Source organism: Fukomys damarensis, unplaced genomic scaffold (assembly GCF_012274545.1).
Source record: "Fukomys damarensis isolate Sample0158 unplaced genomic scaffold, DMR_v1.0_HiC HiC_scaffold_36, whole genome shotgun sequence".
NCBI classification, from domain to species: Eukaryota; Metazoa; Chordata; class Mammalia; order Rodentia; family Bathyergidae; genus Fukomys; species Fukomys damarensis.
In genome coordinates this window covers 13,791,984-13,812,845 of record NW_022900948.1, presented here as the reverse complement: position 1 = coordinate 13,812,845, position 20,862 = coordinate 13,791,984, and the positions used below count along the sequence as shown (strand labels likewise).

General features: G+C 40.7%; 2 protein-coding genes and 1 long non-coding RNA gene across 9 annotated transcripts in view; 1 reads left to right on the top strand and 2 right to left on the bottom strand.

The window, feature by feature from the left end:
* Window positions 1–6,049, bottom strand: part of Clta (clathrin light chain A) — a 26,751-nt gene extending 20,702 nt beyond the window's left edge. For 3 of the 5 annotated variants that reach the window (XM_010619368.3, XM_010619369.3, XM_033758959.1), the window contains exon 1: window positions 5,716–6,048. In XM_010619368.3, the coding sequence (XP_010617670.1) occupies window positions 5,716–5,914 (199 nt within the window). In that variant the 5' untranslated portion in view covers window positions 5,915–6,048. Of the gene's footprint in view, window positions 1–5,715 lie in introns of all 5 variants that reach the window. The other 2 variants (XM_010619371.3, XM_010619370.3) reach the window with 2 other exon arrangements.
* Window positions 6,050–6,188: 139 nt separating this feature from the next.
* The window catches only part of LOC104858916, a 25,195-nt gene continuing 10,521 nt past the window's right edge, over window positions 6,189–20,862 (top strand). Inside the window, exon 1 of the long non-coding RNA XR_779240.2 lies at window positions 6,189–6,317. This is a non-coding gene — a long non-coding RNA (uncharacterized LOC104858916). The remainder of the gene's footprint in view (window positions 6,318–20,862) is intronic.
* The window catches only part of Ccin (calicin), a 16,353-nt gene continuing 11,705 nt past the window's right edge, over window positions 16,215–20,862 (bottom strand). For 2 of the 3 annotated variants that reach the window (XR_004515380.1, XM_010619372.2), the window contains one exon: window positions 16,215–16,421. The gene's annotated coding sequence lies outside the window, so the exon portion shown is untranslated. Of the gene's footprint in view, window positions 16,422–19,274; window positions 19,318–20,862 lie in introns of all 3 variants that reach the window. The other variant, XR_779241.2, reaches the window with a different exon arrangement.

The window sequence follows — 20,862 nt, the reverse complement described above, 5'->3', positions numbered from 1 at the left end:
TTTGTTTTTTTTTTTTTTTTTTTTTTTTTTTCCTTACAACACTGGGTATTGAACTCAGGGTCTTTGCATTGAGCTAAATCCCTGGGCCTCCAAAATTGGATTTTTATCTTGAGTCCCCTGACTCAAGATAAAAATGCAATTAAAAAAAATACAATTTTAGCAACTCACCAAGTTGGCTAGGCTCAAACTTGGGATCCTCTGACCATAGCCTCTCAGAGTGCTGGGATTACAGGTGTACACCATAGTAAAAAAAGATACTTAACAACACTTTTCTTTCTATTTTATGATAATATAAAAAATATTTAATGCACATGAGATAATTAGCCTTTAAAAAATGGAGCTAGGACTGGGTTATTTTTGCTCAGTAGTAAAAGGCTTGCCTAGCATGTGTGAGGCCCTAGGTTCAGTCTGCAGCAGTGCCACCCCCGCAAAAAAAAAGAAAGTGATGCTAAATCTGAGCAAGCCAGGATGCCAGGGCATCTATTAACTTGATACATGATTACAAAACCATGGTATCTAAGCACAGAGATCTGTTTAAAATGCTGGTTTTTATATCAACATATTCCCCCAATCTCTGTTTTACATTTGTGTTTTGTTTTTCCTTGTGTTGGGGAATGAAGCTAGGGCTTCACAAATGCTAACAACCACGCCTGTGCTTTATCAGAGTACAAAAATAAATTTTTTTCTTTTGTTTTTTCTGAGACAGGATCTCACATGTAGTTTAGGCTATCCTTAAACTCACTATGTAGCCCAGGCTGGCCTTGAACTTGTGGTGATCTTCCTGTTTTAGCTTCCCAAGTGCTGGGATTATAGGCGTGCACCACCACATCCAGCTATTCTTTTTAAAAATTTTTGAGACACGGCTTTACTATGTAGCCCAGGATAACCTCATGATCCCCTTAGTTTCTTAACAAAAATGAATTTTTTATAGATTTTGCCAGTGACCTTTTACTAATTCATGCTGTTTAGGTGCAACCAATACAAATTTTTAAACATTCCACCAAGTCTTAGAAATGCAAAGTTCACCAAAAAGTACATGAAAGTACTCTGGTGGCACATCAATTGCTCCTCTATAATAAATTGATGAAGCACTGCTAGGTCACAGGATATATATCCTAAAGACTTCTTAACCACCACCTACTTGCCCCGATTAGCCTGCTAGTTTATCTTACTAACTCACAAGTTTCCCATTTTTCAGACCTTCACTGATACTAGGCTGTTATATCATGTTTTTAAATTTTTGCTAAATTGACAGTAGAAAAATGAGAGGCGTGGTGTGCCAGTCATAGCAAAAGTAATATCCTATCTGACATCTGATTTTCTTCTTTACTGAACTGAGTTTTGCCTACTTTTTTGCTATCATTTGATCTTTAAGTATTCTCCATCGATAGTACTCTCATATTGCAAATATTATCTCCCCCTTGTTTTTTAACTTGTTTTATGGTATCTTAATACCTAAGGACTACTTACTTTGTATGTAAACACTATCATTTTTCCTTTATGATTTCTGCATCTGGTTTTATTTATTTTTGCATCTGATTTTATGCTGAAGGCCGTTCCTACTATAAGATATTCACTTTTCCTCTGGTACTTTTTTAAATGCCTCTCTTTAATCCATCTAGAATTTACTTTCATGTAAGTTTTAAACTGTAGGCCCTACAATGGCTACTCTGACCAAAACATTAACCATACATTTTGGTTAATGTATTACAGCTAACTCACCAACTATCCAGTATATTTCAGCCCAGGGCCACTTTCCGAAAAACAAACGTTGATCACTACTTCATACACAAATCTAGAAGCAACCCTCATCTAGTATCTCCTAAATTACATGCTACTTGTCCTTTAGACTCATCCTCATCTATTGTTTGGGATGTGCTTTGAGCTCTTTATTACTGTAGTATTATACTGACATTTTTTGTTTTTTTGAGACAGGGTCTCACTATGTAGTTCAGGTTAGTCTAGAACTCACCTATGTAGCCCAGGCTGACCTCAAAGTCATGGCAACCCTCCTGCCTCAGCCTCCCAAGTACTGGGATCATAGCATGTGCCACCAAGCCCAATTTATACTGACCTTTTTTTTATTTTTTTTGGTACCGGGTATCGAACTCAGGACCTTGAGCTTGAGAGGCAAGTGTGGTGCCACTGAGCTAAATCCCCAGCCCTATACTGACATTCTTATATGAATCACAACTGACCCAAGTCAAAGGATAGTCCATTGGTACAGAAATATCTAGGCCCCTAACTTAGTAGGACAGCTAAGCTAAACAACTCAATGATCCAGAAGCAGTCTTTCTATGACATCTTAGAAATTCTAGCAAGAAACTGGGGCCAGAGAAAGTTTCCTAAGGGGAAAAAACTCTCAAACCCACTTTCAACTTTCCATGCTCCCCAAACATTGAAGTCAAGCAGATCTAGGTCTGAATCCCAACTGAGCCACTAATTAGCTTATACTTTAGGAACACTGTTTAATTCCAGCAGAGCCATTCTCATCTGAAATATAATGGTATTACCACTCAACTCACAGAGCACAAATAAATGTACAGTATACTTAAATACTATGTGTGAAATTTCCCTAAATTTCTCTCTACCACAGATACTAATAAAAATACTCACCCTCCAGAAAATTCCCCTTTAATTCATTCACCTCTTCTTTCTCCTCCAAGGATTTGTCAGAAACACAGTAATTAGCCCTTGCTGCTATACTCTCTCCTTAATTCCCTTTTTTTTGGTATCAGGGATCGAACCATGTCCTTGCGCATGCAAGGCAGTGGCCAGAACCACTGAGCTAAATCCCTGGCCCTCTCCTTAATTCCTTTGTCACTTCTCACTCTTCCCCACTCTTTCTCCAGCCCTCACAATTGAGGGCTAGCTTTGCTCTATTTGCCCTGCTTTCTTCTTGATCACTGTGTCTTTTTCAGTAATCCTCAGGCCACTGCACCCAGCTGATGATCTCCTGGCCCCTAAACTTAAGTCTCTTCTCTGGACTGCCTAACAATTGAAGGAGTCACGGAAAGCTCAGTCCTCCATTTCTGCCTGTGCCCATTCTCCTTGGGATTTCTCCAAGGCTAGGAGGAGTTTTAGACTTTACCTTTCTCCTCTATCTGCTAAAGCCTACTACCTACATCTCTCTGGTAGAGTAAAACAAGAGCTCCAATCTAAAATTTCTCAATTTACTCAGTACACCTCAAGCTAATTAACTTTGTAAACTCCTTCATCCTGCCCTCTGGAAATAACAGTAGCTAGGATTCACTGTTTGCTCACCATATACCAGTAAGCACTTTATAATACTCCTTAATGTGATCCTAAAAAACACCACATGGTATATAGTATGCACCTTTTATAAAGAAGAAAACTGAGGCAGTGGTAGTAGTTATATAAATTACCTAAGACCACAAAGCTGCACTCACACACAAGGGGCTGGACATTGTGGCACATGCCTGTAATCCCAGCACTCTGGAGGCTGAGGTAGGAGGATCACTATAAATTATGTAGCCTGGGCTACATAAATTCAACGCCAGCCTTGAACATAGGAAGACCCTGTCTCAAAAAATGAAATAAACAAACACAAACAGCATACGGTTGCAAAGTTCTAACCAGAAGGGAGACAATGGGGGGTGGGGATGCTGTGAGCAGGCAACGACCAACAAGTTCTCTAAGCCCAAAAGAAGTGCTGACCACTATACTATTATCAACCTCAAACACAGTCAGGGATCTGGATTAAGTCACTGAATGCTTATTTCATTAAGAATGTCTTTCCCAGGAACTAAGTCAGCAATCATCCCTTTCCTTCCCTTTGCTGAAGGTCTGAAACACAAAAGGCCCCAGCATCCATTCTATTTTCTTCCCTTTGCCTTCCCAAACTGCCTACCATCAAGACTCACATGTTCTACACATACAGGACTCTTTTTGGCCGTTTCCTTGTCAAGTATATGAACATCTGCTATGTGCCAGACACATTGGCAGATAAAACAGTAAGAATAACATTGTCACTGAATCATGACAGCCTTCTAACTCTGGGTGCTGCTTCTCCCAATTCTGTTCTAGCCAGAAAAGTCACAACGCTGTTCTTTTATTCCACCACACCTCGGCTAAAACACTTGCAAAAGAATGTGGTACAGTCTAAGGGAGGGGAGCCGGATGGGGGGTGCCCTATTGTCTATCACACAATGCACACTTTCAAGAAACCTGGCGCTAAACAACTCCTAGACAACCTGCTCCTGGGTAGGTGTTTTGTACCCTCTCTGCCTTCTATGAAAGTCAGCTCTGGACATACCGGTTTGTAAAAAGAAGAAATAAAAGTTAGGAGAAAAAGTTCTCAGATATTATTAATACATCCTTTTCACTGAAGCAAATCCCCTCTTTTAATATTTTTTTTCTTCTACTAAATTAAGGAGGTAAACTAAATATCTAAAAAGTAAGAATGTTTAATTAAATGTCAGAGACTATCCAACAACAAAAAAGACCCTAATCACTTAAAGCCAACTTCAATTTCCAGTTTCCGGCCCAGTTCTGTCCGACCCGCTTTCTGTAACTTGCATAGTGAAGTTTACTACACGTTCTTCTGAAGAGCTGATTTGCTTAAAATGTGGCATACTGTGGTATAAATACTCAAGGGACTGCAAACTACCCTTACACCCCCAAGAAAGGTTCTGCCTGGCTGGCATAGAAATTCGAGATTTCTGTCTCAAATAGACACTGAAGACTACTGAACCAAAGCCCACGTCTCTTCTCCATTGTCTCAAGCCCCACCTCTTTCTCTCCTTTAGGTTACCGGTGTGTGGCCCCTCAAGGTTTGAATTTAGGGTAGCATAGACCTTCTCACTTGCTGTAATAGCCCCTTTCCCTTTAGTTGGAATGTTTTACTTAAATTTAAAAGTCACGTTTCATTTCTGCAAGCTAATTTTCTACTCTATACCCCTGAATAGGTATTTTCCACTCAAACCTCCTCCCCCCAAACTTAAGCATCACACTAAGGCAAGGCATTCAAAGGTCAAATTCTCACCCTACCCACCCCCACCTTCCACCTCTCCCGAGTTTGGCTGGGGAAAGGCCACACTGCATTCTCTTCTTCCCTCCCTGATTGGTCCAGGCTAATCTTGGGTTCTCCTTAGGCAATTCTGCTTAGCAAAGCCTTTCCCAGAGGAAGAAGAGTTCCTCCAGACACTCAACAATGGTAAACTAACCCTCTTGGCCAGTTTCCTTCTGCAACGGCTTATGCATCTTTCTTGAGTTTCTTAGTCCTCCGTTCTTCCTCACAATCCAGCCCTGTACATCTTTAAATGCTGAGTGACATTGCCGTTTCTGGCTGAATGTCTAAAACATGATACTATTCTTACTGTTTCTGCCCTCCCTTCCCAAAAACCGATTCTTAAGCTCAGAGTTGCCTTTAAATCTGGCCGAACCGCGCCAATGCGGCAGCTTCAGAAAGCAGACTTAAGGTACAGCAAGTGCTTAATGAAAAGTTGAACTGAAGGGACTTCCTCCTGAGCCTCCCAGGCACCCTACTGTATTCGCTTTCTGACTCCGCCCGCGCCAGCGACACTCAGAACTGGGAAGACTTCTGCATGACTGGGCCGGGGTCTCGTTTCCTCCTTGCAGTCCTCCCTAGCCTGTGGCTCAGCTGAGAGCACGAGCCAAACCGAAACTCTCGGAGCCACTCCGGGCTGAGTTTCTCCACAACTCTTCCCACCCCAAGCGCGCTCGTACTCTCACCCGTTCCCCCCGGCGGCTCGCCATGGGGCTGAGGCCCGGGGGCGCCGCCGTCCAGGATAGCGAAGGCCTCGTCGTTTTCGATGCCCGCAATTTCGCTCTCCTGCTGCGCCAAGAAGGCCGCGGCTGGGTCTTCCTCGCCGGCTACCCCGTTCCCTAGCGCGGGGCCGACGGGGACGCCGAACGGATCTAGCTCAGCCATGGAGAGCAAGTCAACGGCACAGACACCAACGCTGAGAGTCCAACCAACCGACACACAGACACGGCGCCGGGGAGCTACCGCTGCGGTGGCGACTACCGTCTGAGGACAAGCGGGAGGGGCGGGGCGGAGGAGCAGAAACGGAAGCCCTGCCACTATATCCGGTTGGTCTAGGTCGCGTTGGAGAGCCGGAAAGTGAACAGCCAATCCGAAGTCAGCGTCTGCCCAATCAGCTGGCAGTGGGGCGGGCCCTGGGGGACCCCTTGTGACTGTGAGGCGAACTCGCAGCGGCCGGGGCCAAGCAGGCGGAAGTGCCTGTACTTTGAAAGCAACCTCAGCGCTGCTGCTCCAGCTGGTCTGAGCTGGCTCGGCTCCTTGTTTGAGGGGCTTCAGGTGCTGCGAGGAGGTGAGGCGAAGTTGGGGGGACCACAGCTGGCCTCTTAGGCTTTCTAAACCTTAGTTCCCTGATTTTTAAAATGAGAAAAAGCCCTGAACTGTCTCCTTCTTGGGTTTATTGGGAGACTGATCCTTTATGGACGTGGATTGAGTTTGTTACATTTAAAAATATATATATTTCTTAACTCTAGCCTCAGTTATTTGCTCCATTGAGGCCTGCTGACTTAAATGTAGTTGGTTCAGATCCACCCTGATTTTTCTTCCCTCTGAACTTTAGCTGAGGCAAGAGGAGTGCGAGCTCCAAACCACCAGCCTGTGTGAACTTAGCGAGTTCAAGACCGGCCTGATCTTCCTAGCGAGACCCGGTTTTCAAAGCAATAGAAACACCATTTTTACAAAAAAGTCGACACAGAAGAACTTTTTTTTTGAGACAAGTTCTTGGCATCTATCTCAGGCTGGCCCGAAGGACTGAGGCAAAGAATATATCTTTTTTGGCTAAGCACTTTTGGAAGCACAATACTGTATACTGTTTCAGAACTAGAACCTATGGTTCCAAAGGCTGGAAAATTACGTAGGGATTACCTGCTTCATAGGAAACATCCTCGTGGTTCCAAGAGATTCATTTGCTAAGGAAGTTACTGGCCAAGAGTAAACCCGGGTTTTGGGGGACTTCTGTGATAGTACTAATCACAGCCTCTTTTTATTTACAAACTGTCCCAGCAAAGGACAGCAATAACTTTCTTCATATATGAAGTTATTCACTAGCAGGTCATGGTGGCACCAGTCTGTAATCCAAGCACTGGGGAGGCTGAGGCAGGAGGATCGCCACCTGTTGCAGGCCAGCCTGGGCTAAGTTGTTCTGTTTAAGGACAGCCTGAACGACATTGCAAGGTTCTGTCTCAAAAAGTAAATAAAAGTTCTTAAGTGTTTTTTTTTTTAAATCAGGGATATGTTAATAACATGGTTAATTTTGTCTATACCATAAAAGCAATAAGAATCCCATGATAAGGAGGGGCTTATTTTGGTTTTGAGGAGTGAGAGCAGGATGTTTATGCAGTGGCCAACAGAACCTTTCTCTTTCACCACTCTAAAACTAAAAAGAAAAAGAAGAAAAAAAGCGAACCACGTGGCACCAGTCTATAATCACAGCTACTTGGGATTAAGCCAGGAAAATCCATTGCTTGAAGCTTGCTTGGGCAGCCTAGAGGGACTCTGGGGGGCGGCTAGTACCAGAAACAAAAAAAACAACCAGAAGTCAAAGATGCCTTCAGAAATAGTTAGCAAGGGATAAGAAAATGGACTTTTTAAAAATACATGTAAGTGGGATGGGAATGTAGTTCAGTGGTTTTGCCACCTGCCTTGCAAGCATAAGGACCTGAGTTCGATCCCTGGTACCCCCCCGCAAAAAAAAAACAAAACAAAAAAACATGTAGTTTTGCTTTAAAAAATTGTAATTATTTACTTAAAACATTTATTTTTGAGGGTTTTTTTGTTTGTTTTAGTTTTTTGAGTCAAGGTCTTCCCTATATAGTCCAGGTTGGCCTTGAACTTGCCATAGTCCTCCTGCCTCAGCCTCCTGAGTGCTAGGACTATAGATGTGTGCCACCACCCCCGGCATAAAACGTTTACTTTTAAAGTGATCTCACAAGGGGAAAAAATGAGAACCAAGACCTGTCATGTAAAGGTACAAGATCCCAATAATGAATGTAACTGTACTGTGTACCTAAAATGTACCAATAAACTCAATGAGGTAAATAAATAAAGTGATCTCAAGTGTGGAATATAGGAAAGTTTAAAAAAAAACTTACAAGAATTTTAAAGTGTTAGAGTCAGCTGGGCATGGTACATCTGTAATCCTAGGTCTTGAGAGACTGCGACAGGAGGATCAAGGTTTGGAGGCCAAGCCTGGGTCACAGAGAGAGTGAGACCTCTCAAAAAAGGAAATTGATTCATTTTCTTTTTCTCATGCTCATCCCTAATATAAATTGGCAATAATATATGAAGCATTTTCATTTTTTATCTTTGAAACATCCCTCTAGGAAGGATAAGGACGAGGACTACCATGAGAGGGTCCAAGAAGACAAATTTCAATTGCTCACAATAGTGGTAGTGGAAGGACAACCGCATGGGAACCTATCCTGTGATTCCCTTGCTAGTCTCATTGAGAAGAATCAACAGCACTTACAGTCACAGCTAGAGAAATTAGCTGTGTGTTTAGGGACCACTTCACAGAGGTGATTGGGAGCTCAGATTTGAAGGGGTAAAATTTAGAGTGAAGAGTCCACGATGAGGGCCTGCTGTTGTGTAAAAGTTAAGTGGTGGAGCTGGGCACAGCCCTTAATCCCTGTACTTTTGGAGCCTGAGGCAGGAGAATCAAATTCAAACCCAGCCTGGGTAATTTAGCAAGACTGACAGGATTCAAAATAGAACAAAAAAGGGTTAGAGTTATTGATCCGTGTGAAGGCCTTGGGTTCAACCCCCAGTACCCCCCACACCACAGAAACGTTCAGGGGTGGGAAAATGCTTCACACGTTGGGAGGACAGTGGGTAATCTACTGGATCAAGATCCCTCCCTATGACCTCACTTAACCTTACTTCTTTTTTAAATTACTTCTGTAGAGGCCTTATCTTCAAATACAGCCACACTGAAGTGTTAAGAGTTTCAACATATGGATTTGGGGGAGGATACAAATGTTCAGTCCATGTGTGTGTGTGTGTGTGTGTGTGTGTGTGTAGAGAGAGAGAAAACGACCAAGACTGAAATAGAGAGAGGGAGAGAGGGGGACTATAAAGAATTGACTTACATGATTGTGGAGCCTGGCAAGTCTAAAATATTCAGTCAAGACCAAGGCATTAGTTGATGTTGCAGTTCAAGTCCAAGGGCAATCAGCTGGCAGATTTTACAGGAGAGGTCAGTCTTGTGTTAATTTTGACTCATTGTATAAGGTCCATCCTCCACTATGGAGGGCAATCTACTCAGTCTACTTATTTAAATGTTAATCTTAAACATACTTTCACAGAAACATCTAGAATAATGTGTGACCAACCATATGGCCTAGGCAGGTTGACACATAACATTAACCAATAGAAATAATTTGATTTTAGATCTGAGTGCAGAGTGAGACTGGTTAGCAATCTTGAGACTCTGAGAGCAGAAAAAGAACAGGGGTGAAGTCTGAAATTGAGTCCTAGCCAGGGCTTGGGGGTCAGGAGAAACTGAGACATAGTGGTGCGGAAAGCCCCTTGTCTGCTGGGATGGGAGTGGTGAGGACAGGAAAGTACCAGGCAGCGTATTGGGACAGCCCTAAATTCTGGACAGAGGCAGATATTAGACTACATATTAGATATTTGATCTTTCCTCTTCAGTACTCCTGAGGCCAGGCTAGGCGCTACCTGGTTGCTTCATAAAGGTCTTGGGTGACAGAGTAAGACAGTTCCCACTCCTTAAAGCAAAACATGATCTTAGCTAGTAAAGGGGTAAGGTAAGGGTAGTAAGAATTGGATAGAAATTACTAGAAGATAGGTGTTAGTGGTAATGGGGAGTTGGGAGGGGTGGCAACGGCAATGGAGAGCAAGAACTGAAAAAAAGGGGGAGACAGTCATAGTTGAGAAGCCCTGCAAAAATTTCATATAAGAAATAGAGATAAGTAGTTTGTCAAGTGTCTTTTTCTCCCAAGAGAGTTTTAAAAGGCCAGGGCAAGGATCATGTCTAGTTTGGTCACCTTTGTGTTCTCAGGATCTGGCATTATGCCTGACATGTAGCAGGTGCTCAAAGAACTTTTATTGATAGAATGAATGAAGTTGCATTAGAGATGGATCTCAGTAGAGGAGGGTTGTGAAAATTGTGAGGCAGTGGGTACTGTGGATTGGATGTGAATCATAACTCGGGGGCTCATCTATTGGGAGCTTGGTCTTCCGTGCAATGGTATCGAAAGATGGTGGGATGTGAAGAGGTGGGGCCTCGTGGGAAGTGACTGCGTCGTGGCCACCCAGGCTGTGAGATAATGGTGATCAATAAGAGTGGTTTGGGACTGGCTGGATTAGATGATTTCCATTGAGAACAGGTTGTCACATAAGAGGGAGCCTACCTTCTCAGTCCTTTCTTGCTTACTCTCTCACCATTCGGCCCCTCACTGGATGTGCTTCCCCAATGTGATGCCACCTGTCGTGTTGTGACACAGGAGGCCAGCAGCGTGCTGTTTGGCCTTCCCAGCCACCAGAATTATGAGCTCACTAAACCTCTTTTACACTACTCAACATCAGCTGTTCTGTTGTCACAGAAAATGGACTAAGAGAGGAAAGAGGGCAATCTGGGCAGAAAGTATACTATGCTCTGGGAAGTGGTTTGGATAGATGATGGAAGAATCAGGAGAGTAGTGAATACAGCTCAGGGAAATGTGCTAGAGCCTAAATTGCGGAGGGTCTCTCTCTGTACTGAGGTGATTATTCCTCATTCGCAGAGGCTTTCAGAAGCCCTCCAAGGGGTGGGCAATGATTTGGCCAGAACCCTATTTTGGAAGTTGTTTATAACTCAGCAGTGTAAGCATGGGGGAGGGTTCTGAAAGCAGAAAAGACAGGAAAGACAGCTGCATTGACAGGAAGATGCTGACGGGGGTCACATGATATTCTAGGGAACAGAGTAAGTTCAGGGGGCAGGAAATAATGGAGGCAGCATGCACGAAACAGGGAGGGAGGGAAAGAGAAGAGAAGAGGAGGGTGAGGGGAGGGGAGGAGAAAGACAGATAAAGAGATTTGAAAACCTTGACCAGAAATAACCACAACAGGAAAAACAAGTTGGGTGATTTGGGCAGTGGATGAGGGTTTAATGTGAACACAGTGAGCACCCAGGACCTGTGAGACACAGAGGAGACTATCAATAGGAAACTGGAACTGAGTCTGAGCTGCAGTAAGAGTGGGCAGCCTTATGACTAACTCTTCTACTGAGGAAGATTAGAAGTGTTGGACAAAAGGTTTTACAGACCTGACTGAAGGCATCAGAGCACCACCAAGGCAGTGAGGAATGGTGGGATCACATGCTAGGGTAGGAGGGAGAGGCAGTGAGCCTAACATTTGGGGCCACTTGTCCTTCTCCCAAGGATGTTGACAGTTCTAAAATGGGGGGTGAAAAACTGAGTAGAGCATTCAAAAAGCGAGGCTGGGGAGTAGGAAATAGTTGAGGGTCTCCCAAGAAAGAGGGACCCTGATACATATGCCTGGGCTCTTGTTGGGACCGTGAGGGGTTGCACATGAGGAATAATGTAAACTAGAGTGAAGCCAGCTTTCAGTCATACAAAGGCTTGATGGGATGAAAAGGATCGAGCCTTCCAAAAGCAAGCCTAAGTAAATTATGAGAGAACAGTTTTATCCAAAAATAACTAAGCATGCAAAGGTAAAATATGACTGAAAAGCCAACATTTTCAGAGACAGGGAAAGAATATACAATAAAGAGGTCTCAGGGGTCTCTCTAGTTATCAGGCCTTTGTGTGTGTGTGTGTGTGTGTGTGTGTGTGTGTGTGTGTGTGTGCGCTAGAGATTGAAATCAGAGCCTTCACACTGAGCTACATTCTCAATCATTTATTTATTTATAGATTTTGAGAGAGGGTCTAAGTTCCTAAATTGCCCGGGCTTGGCTTGAACTTGTGACCTCCTGCCTCAGCCTCCCAGAGTACTAGGATTACAGGTATGTTCCACCATATCCAGCTCAAACTTGAACTCTAAAACAACCAAGGATAAGGATTTCAAGGAATTAAAGTATTGAGAATTTTGACAGGTTAAAAATGTGAAAACTAAAATTTATAATACCTGATATTAAGAATTCATTAGACAAATTTAAGTATATTAGATGTAGCTGAAAAGAGAATTAATGAACCAGAAGACAGTACAGAAAGATATTGAAGCTGAATCAGCATGAAAAGGATGAAAAAACTGACAAAGGATGTGAAAAACATATGGGCTATGAGGAACGGGATTTATACATGTAATTTTAACTAGAAGCAGAGGAGAGATGAAGTAGAGCAATGTGTTAAAACAAGCTGGCTAAGAATCTCTAAAAGTTGAAAGAAGTCTAATCACAGATTCATGAATCACTATTGAACTCCAAGCAAGATAAAAATAAATTCAACTTTAGAAATTTAGTTAAAACAAAAACAAAATTCTTAAGAGAAATAAAAGCCTTATAACTTTCATGATTTTTTTGGTACCAGGGATTGAATTTGGGACCTTACACTTGCGAGACAGGCAGAGGAACCTCCAGTCCCCTGGGCCTTATAACTTTCAAAGGAGCAGTCAGACTGACAGCTAACTTCTCAACTGAATGAATGATATGTGCTGGACATAACAATATGATGCTTGTCTATTTGTTCCCAGATAACTGAATCTATGAGCTGTTTATAAGCTTTGGTGATACCAAATATAAGGGGAAGGCACATGAAAAGGAGCCCAGGTACCAGACAAAATGATCAGAAAGAATTTAGCAAAGTAAGAAATATGAGAGCTGGGGATGTAGTTCAGTGGTGCTATGCCTGCTTCCCAAGTGCAAGGTACTGAGGTCCTGAGTTCAATCCCTGGTACAAAACAAACAAACAAACAAAAAGATACAGATAGCAGACAAAATGATCAGAATTTAGCAAAGTAAGAAACATGATAAAGGTCAACAGTGAATATTCTGAGTGGTACTCAGACATCCAAGGAATTAGTTTAAAATCAAAGTTCCCGATGGGCTGGGGATTTAGCTCAGTGGTTCCACTGCCTGCCTTGAAAGCATAAGGACCCAAGTTCTATCCCCAGTACCAAAAATAAATTAAATTAAAATTCCCGAGCTCCATTTCATAGATTCAGTGCTTCCATCAGTTCTAGGGTGAGACTTGGTCTAATAGAGTAGGTCAGATGTTCAACTTGTACAAACAACAGTGTACAAACTTCAGTGCAAAGAAAGGATTTTTTTTCTCCATAATATGATTTCTATCTTGAGTCCCATTCCATCTTATAGCACGAGATACATCTGAGTCAGTTGTAGTTCAGATCAATCAGGTTAAATAAAATGAGTCAATTCTAGATCTTCTCCTTTCCCATCCTCCCTGGCTACCATCTATGACCCAGAGACTTATATACTGCTATGGCATTGGAGATGGAAGGAGGAGGAAGCAAAATGCATTTGGCCTTTGATCTCAGTAGCCCTACAGTGCATCCACTGAGATATAACTCAGTTCACTTGATATTTAGTCAAGATGCCTTTTCATGCTGGCACTTGCTGAATTGTGTTGACTCCTAAGAGTTTTCAGGCTTGTCATCTTCACCCAGTGTCCTCTGTATCCTCTTGCTTTCCCCTCTGCTAATGTTTAGATCTACCTTGAGGACAAAGGAAAATTGATCTTCTCTCCAGAGCCACTCCAGGACAATGGGAGGTGAACTGATGCTGCTCAGAGCCTCTCTGCTCTCAGCACCTCCCAGCAGTTATCTTACCTTCAATTCTATGTCCTTGCTTTCCAGACTTCCAGACAGAAAGCTGGCTCAGACTTTGATGGTCAACCAAAACTCCTCTGTGGGTCATCCCTTCTCCCAATCTGAAGATGAGAACAGGGTGCTGAGACTTTCACCAAACCCTGATTCTCTAGCTCTTTTCTCTAGATACCTTCCTTTTACAACCAGAGGCAACCCTTTGTGGAGAAGGTAGTCTATATAAACTTTCCACTCTATTATTTTTTTCAGCTTTTCTTTTTCTTTTTATTTAGTTTATTAGTACAATTTAGGTGTACAGTTGTTATATTCATCTGTTCTTTTTTTCCCCAATTCCCCAGCTTTCCCTCCACCCCCTCCACCCTTCCCTGTTTACAAAGACATTGTTTGCATGTTCTTCCTTTTTACATATTTTTTTCTTTTCCCTTTTTGCCTTTCCCCTACCCCTTCCACTTCCTCTACTCTTTGAGATCTTTTCTTCCTATTACACAATATCAATTATACATTTTGATCCTTATTTACTTTTAGTTTTTCACACCAGAGGAACTATTCAGTATTTACACGCGTGTCATTAATTTCACTTAAGAGTATGGCCTCAATGTACACCCACTGAGCTATAGATATCTTTAGTTTCTCATTATTTATGGCTGAGTAGTATCCATTTTATAAAAAACAAAAGCACATCTTTATCCAGTCTTCAGTTGATGGGTAATTGGGCTGTCTCCAAGTTTTAGCTATTACAAACTGCTGCTATAAACATGGGTGAGCATATATCACTGTGGTATGATTCTTTTAATTCTTTTGGAAAGATACCCAGCAGAGAAATAGCTGGGTCAAATGGAACTTCTAATCCTAGGTGTTTGAAGTATCTCCATATTGATTTCCACAGTGGTTGCACCAGTCTACACTCCCACCAACAATGAAGAAGGGTCCCTTTCTCCCCAGAACCCTGCCAGCATTTGTTATTGTTGATTTCTTGATAGCAGCCATTCTTTCTGAGGTGAGATGGAATCTCAGTGTTGTTTTCATCTGCATCTCTCAAATGACCAGTGATGTTGAACATTTTTTCATAAGTTTGCTGCTTTTGTTTTTGTTTTTTTTCCTGAGAAATGTCTGTTCATTTCAGATGCCCATTTTTGAATTGGGTCTTTGTATTTGGGGGGGGTTCTGATTTTTTAAAATTATTAATATATTCTAGATAGTAGACCTTTGAGGAATAGCTGGTTATAACTGATATGTATTGAGTCATCGTTGTCACGTTATTTTCCTGTTGTTGGTTCTTTTTTTATTTTCTCCCTCTCCCTTTAAATTCTTGCCTATTGGATTTGCTCTTTTGGGCCTTATGAAGTTGTGACCTTCACTGTCTTTTCCTAGGATGTTTGTAAAAATTGTTTGGTGTGCTGATTTGGTATTCATGAAGTTTCTCAGGTGTTCTTTGCCATGAAAGTATATTATTTCTCTATCAATTTTGAAAGATTGTTTTGCAGGATACATCAGCCTAGGTTGGAGGTTGTTTTCTTTTAAAGCTTGAAATACCTCACTCCAGGCACTCCTTGACTTGAGGGTTTGCATTGAAAAATCTCTTGTGATTCTTATGGGTTTTCCTTTACATGTAATTTATGTCTTTTCTGTAACTGCTTGTAGTATAACTAGTTGTAGTCCTATATGCCTCACTTATCTTTATGTCAAGTTCTTTTGCTCTGTTTGGGAAGTTTTCTTCTATTCTGTGAATAGTTTTTTTTTATGTTATTTGTGCTTTCTCTTGCTTTTTCTTGGACTCCTATCAATCTTATATTATTCTTCTTTGCATCAGCTTTTCAAAAAAGAGTTGTTGGCTTCTACTTCATAACTAGTTGTAGTCCTATATGCCTCACTTATCTTTATGTCAAGTTCTTTTGCTCTGTTTGGGAAGTTTTCTTCTATTCTGTGAATAGTTTTTTTTTATGTTATTTGTGCTTTCTCTTGCTTTTTCTTGGACTCCTATCAATCTTATATTATTCTTCTTTGCATCAGCTTTTCAAAAAAGAGTTGTTGGCTTCTACTTCATCTAATTATACCAGCTGGGCGCCCTCAGCATGGCCCTAGCCTCAATGATCGGGCTGCTGCAAGGGTGGCCCCTGCACCAAGTTCCCCAGTACTCAACTGTCTGGCACTGGCTGAGACATTGGTGGCTGGGGGGAGGGGGGCAGGAAAACCCTCCCTCGCAGGCTCCCTCCTCCGCCTCCTCCACTGTGTTATTTTAGCATGAACTATACAACCTTAATCTTTTCTAGGCTTTGCTCTAATATTCAGCAAATGTGTCAGACAATGCTTGGAAAAGCACTTTCAGCAATCTTATAATTCAGTCTTTTGGGTGTGCATGGGGAATTGTAGTGGACTGAACCCAGAAGCACCATACCATTTAGCTCCATCTCCAGTTCTTTTTATATTTTATTTTAGAGATAAGGTCTTGCTAAGTTACCCATGTGGGACTAAAACTTGTGATCCTGAGTTATCCAGAAATTCAGCCATTGACAGTTTGGGGAAGAGGGATAGGGAAACCCACTTTCAAAGTCTTTCACATGACTTTTGTCAAGAGGCCTCAGTGCTCTGCCTCCTGAGCCTCTCTCCTCATAAGCTGCTCACAGCTCAAAGTTTGGCATTCCCAAGAGTGAGTAATCTGAGAGAAAGAGAGAGAGAGAGAATATGAATGAGAATGACTAAGAGTCTAAGAGACCAGTCTCTTCACAATTTCATTGAGATGTCATGCACATTCCGTACAACTCACCCATTCAAGTATATACATGAAGTATGCATCCATCAGTAACAATGCAGTCATAATTCATTTTAGATCATTTTGTCACCCTCAAAAAAAGTTCATACTAAGTATTAGTTACTTTCTTAAATCACTCAGCCTTAGAAAATCAGTCTACTTTCTGTGTCTATAAGATTTATATATTTTAGACATTACATATAAATGGAATTATACAATATGTAAACCTTTATGACTGGTTTCTTTCACCTCATGTGTTTTAAGGCTCATCCATGTTGTAGCATGGATCAATGTTTCATTCATTTTAATGGCTAAATACTACTCCATTGTGTGGCTATGCCACAGTAACCTTTTATCAGCTGATGGACATGAGGATTGTTTCCTCTTTTGGCTGTTATGGATAATGCTGCTATGAACGTTTTGTACCAGTTTTTGTGTGGACATGTGTTTTCATTTCTTTTGAGCATATATATACCTAGCAGTGAAATTACTGGGTCGTATAGTAACTATATTTAACCATTTGAGAAATCCTCATACCATTTTCCAAAGTGGTTGTACTATTTTACATTCCCATCAATATTATATGAGCATTCTGATTTTTCCATATCCTTACCAACACTTTTATATCTTGAGAGTTTGATTTGCTATTCACTGAGAATCAGTGATACTGAATTTTTTTTCATGGTCTTGTTAACCATTTGTAAATTTTTGAAGAAATGTCTTCACATCTTCTGCTCATCTTTTAATTTAGTTATCTGCCTTTTTATTGTTGACTTGTATGCATTTTTAAAATATTATAATAAGTCCTTTGTCATATATGCTTTTCAAGTATTTTCTGAATTATTCTCTCTCTTTTTTTTTTTTTTTTTTTGGTACAGGGGATCAAACTTGAGTCCTTGTGCTTGTGGGGCAGGCAGCGGAACCACTGAGCTAAATCCCTGGCCCTTGAATTCTCTTTTTACCTTCTTTTTTTTTTGAGACAGCATCTTACTATTATTTGAGACTGACCTGGACCTCACTACATAGCCCAGGCTGGTCTTGAACTCACAGCGATCCTCCTTGCCTCAGCCTCCCGAGTGCTGGGATCACAGGCATGTGCCACCACTCCCAGCTCTTTTTACCTTCTTGACTTACCTTTTCACTTCCTTGATACTGGTCTTTGAAGTTATTAGTTTTGATGGTATCTAGTTTACCTAGTTTTTTCTTTAGCTTTTTTGAGACAAGTTTTGTCTTTGTATTTGAGGATGACCTTGAACTCAGTGTGTAGCCCAGAGTGGCCTTGAACTCAAAACAATTCTCCACCCTCTGCCAGATGTGGTGGCGCATTCCTGAGACCCCAGCACTCAGGAGGCTGAGGCAGGAGGATCTCTGTGAGTTCGAGACCAGCCTGGGCTACATAGTGAGTTCTGGTCAGTCTCAAGTACATAGTGAGACCCTGTCTCAAAAAACAAAACAAAACAACAAAACAAAAACAACAACAAAAAATCCTCCACCCTCAGTCTCCTGAGTGCTGGGATTGCAGTGTGTGTTATTACACCAGGCTTCCTTTGGCTAGTTATGCTCTTGTAGTCATGTATAAGAAATTATTCCAAGACTATGCAGTCTCTATGTGAGACTGATAAAAAATTTTTAAAAACATTTAAAATCAGGAAAATGGGAGCATAACAAAAGATTAGAAAGACATTAGAATGATCTTAAATTATACAATGTGTGTTAGTAACTTTGAAAATTTAAGTGACAGAAATTCCTGGAAAAAATACAACTTAAAAATAACAAGGAGAAGCAGAATTGAATATTTCTAGAACTAGTATAAGCAACTTAAGTCAAAACCCTCTCACAAAGAAAATGCCAATTGGATTTATTAGTTAACTTTTTGGCCTTCAAAAACTCTTCCAGAGAATTTTTTTTAAAGGACATACATTCTTCAACTCATAAGACAGCATCATCTTGATAAAACACTCAAGGAAAAACAATTTACAGACTCAAACTACCGTTAGAAAAACTATGAGGGCAGTAAGATGACTTAAGTACACGCTTCTTGTCTTTTTTCACTTAATGCAGATACAAAACCTACACTGAATGGAGCAGTTGTATTTGAAGACTAAAAAGTGAATAATGGCAGAGCCGTTCGGGAAGAAGGCCATATTATGTAGCACTGAGCTAGCACTGAGTTTACTGTTTTTATCCACTAATCTGCCACATGACTGTGGAGATGCTTGAGAGGGTGATTTAAGTAAAGTACTAGATTTCTAGCTGAAGAACCAGAAAGGGCCCCAGGAAATTAAATAGTATGAGACATCATGGAAAGGAGGAAGTTGAGAAAGTAACCTTGTAAAATTGTTTATAAACTGTTAGGCTCAGTTATGAGTTGTACAGAGGTTGTTGTGTGTCTAATCAGCATATAAAAGACTGAGATTTTCCTGGTTCTCCATATGGCAATTATTTGCAGGTTTTATCTTTATCTTTATTTGTGCTACAAGATGCTGAGTCTTGCTTAAATCATATAAAGAATATTGCTATTCTTATTTTAGAATGCATTTGACCAAATTAGGTTTTATGCTGTAAGATCCTACTGTGGGCCGTGGTTAGAATTGCATTTCAGTTTTCAAAGACTTGTGATGTACCATGTAAGGTACAAATTCCATGTGATGAATGTTATCATTCTGTATGCCTAAAATGTACCAATAAATGCAGTTCTATAATAATATTGATAATAATTATAGGCATCTTCCTAGAAAAAAGATTTGTAATAGTACTTACTGGGATCTGGTCCCTGTTCACCACACAGTGGTTAGTCTGGTACCTGGATGAAGATAAATTCAGTTTTTTATACAATCATGTGCCACCATGCTTAGCTTGATGTGGTTTTTAATATATACAGTTGTAAAGATATAGAACAACCATAACATGAAAGGGAAAAGGTAAAGTGATTTACAAGGTGCCATCCAAAAATACAGTGAATGTTTAAATTTTAAAAAATTATTACAGAAAAAGATAAGTTGCCATCAACCCCCCTCAAAACACCCTCTTGCTTTAAACACTTATCCTACCATTCTAACCACTTTCTGGATAAGTTCTAGAAGTCTCTTAATTGGGCTGTTGTGGCTGCCTCAATATCCTGAACTGGTTTAAAGTGTTTATCTTTCTTATAAACATACATGAAGTATGCATCTGTCAGTGACAATGCAATCATAATTCATTTTAGATCATTTTGTTACCCTCAAAAAAATTTCATACTAATTATTAGTTACTTTCTCAAATCAGTCAGCCTTAGAAAACCAGTCTACTTTCTGCATCTATAAGATTTATGTACTTTAGACATTTCATATAAATGGAATTATACAATATGTAATCCTTTATGACTGGCTTCTTTCACCTCGTGTGTTTTAAGGCTCATCCGTGTTGTAGCATGGAACATTTTGACTTTGGGGAAGAACACTAGGTTTGTACAGTGCCAGATCAGTGAGTAAAGTGGAGAGGAAATACTATAACGTTTTTATGAGCTTGCCTTTACATTGGATGAGGCTCAGCAGCAGCATATTTTTGATCATATCTCCTAAAGACATGAAAAAATTCCAGGTCTGCTTCAGAATGTGGCAGGAAAGATAATGTGTATTTGAAGCAAGGGGAAATATTTGAGGAGGATAATGGCAATGTCTTTTACTGTAATAAAATTTTTAAATTTAAGCATTCACAGTATATTTTGATTAACCCCCTGTACATGGCTTAAGCTTTTTTATTCCACTTGAATGGGGTATTTTTTTTTTCTGTACTGGGGATTGCGTGGGGTATTAATTCTAAATAGACTATGAAAAGTTCAGTATATTGTAATTGCAACAACCAAAACTCTATGCAGAGATATAGTCAAAGCACACTAAATTAAAATTTAATACTAAAGAATATTTAAATAATACAAAGGAAGGCAATAAAGAAGGTGGAGGAGGCTTGGGGATGTAGCTCAGTGGCACCCTATCTGCCTGACAAGCACAAGGTCCTTAGTTCAATTCCTGATACCAAAAAGAGGAATTAAAAAGAGAAACATAGAAAACAAAATGGTAGGCTTAAGTACAAACATATAATTACATTAAATTTAACTGCTTTAAATATGCCAGTAAAAAAAATCAGAGGTTGTTAGAATGAATAACAAGGATGGGACAAATGTATTTTTGTATGTACTTCAATGTAGGTTAAAAGTAAAAAAAAGTTGGGTGTGGTGGCGCATGCCTGTAATGCCAGCACTTGGGAGGCTGAGGCAGGAGGATCACTGTGAATTCAAGATCAGCCTGGGCTACGTAGTGAGTTCCAGGTCAATCTCAACTACATAGTGAGACACTGAGTCAAAAAAACC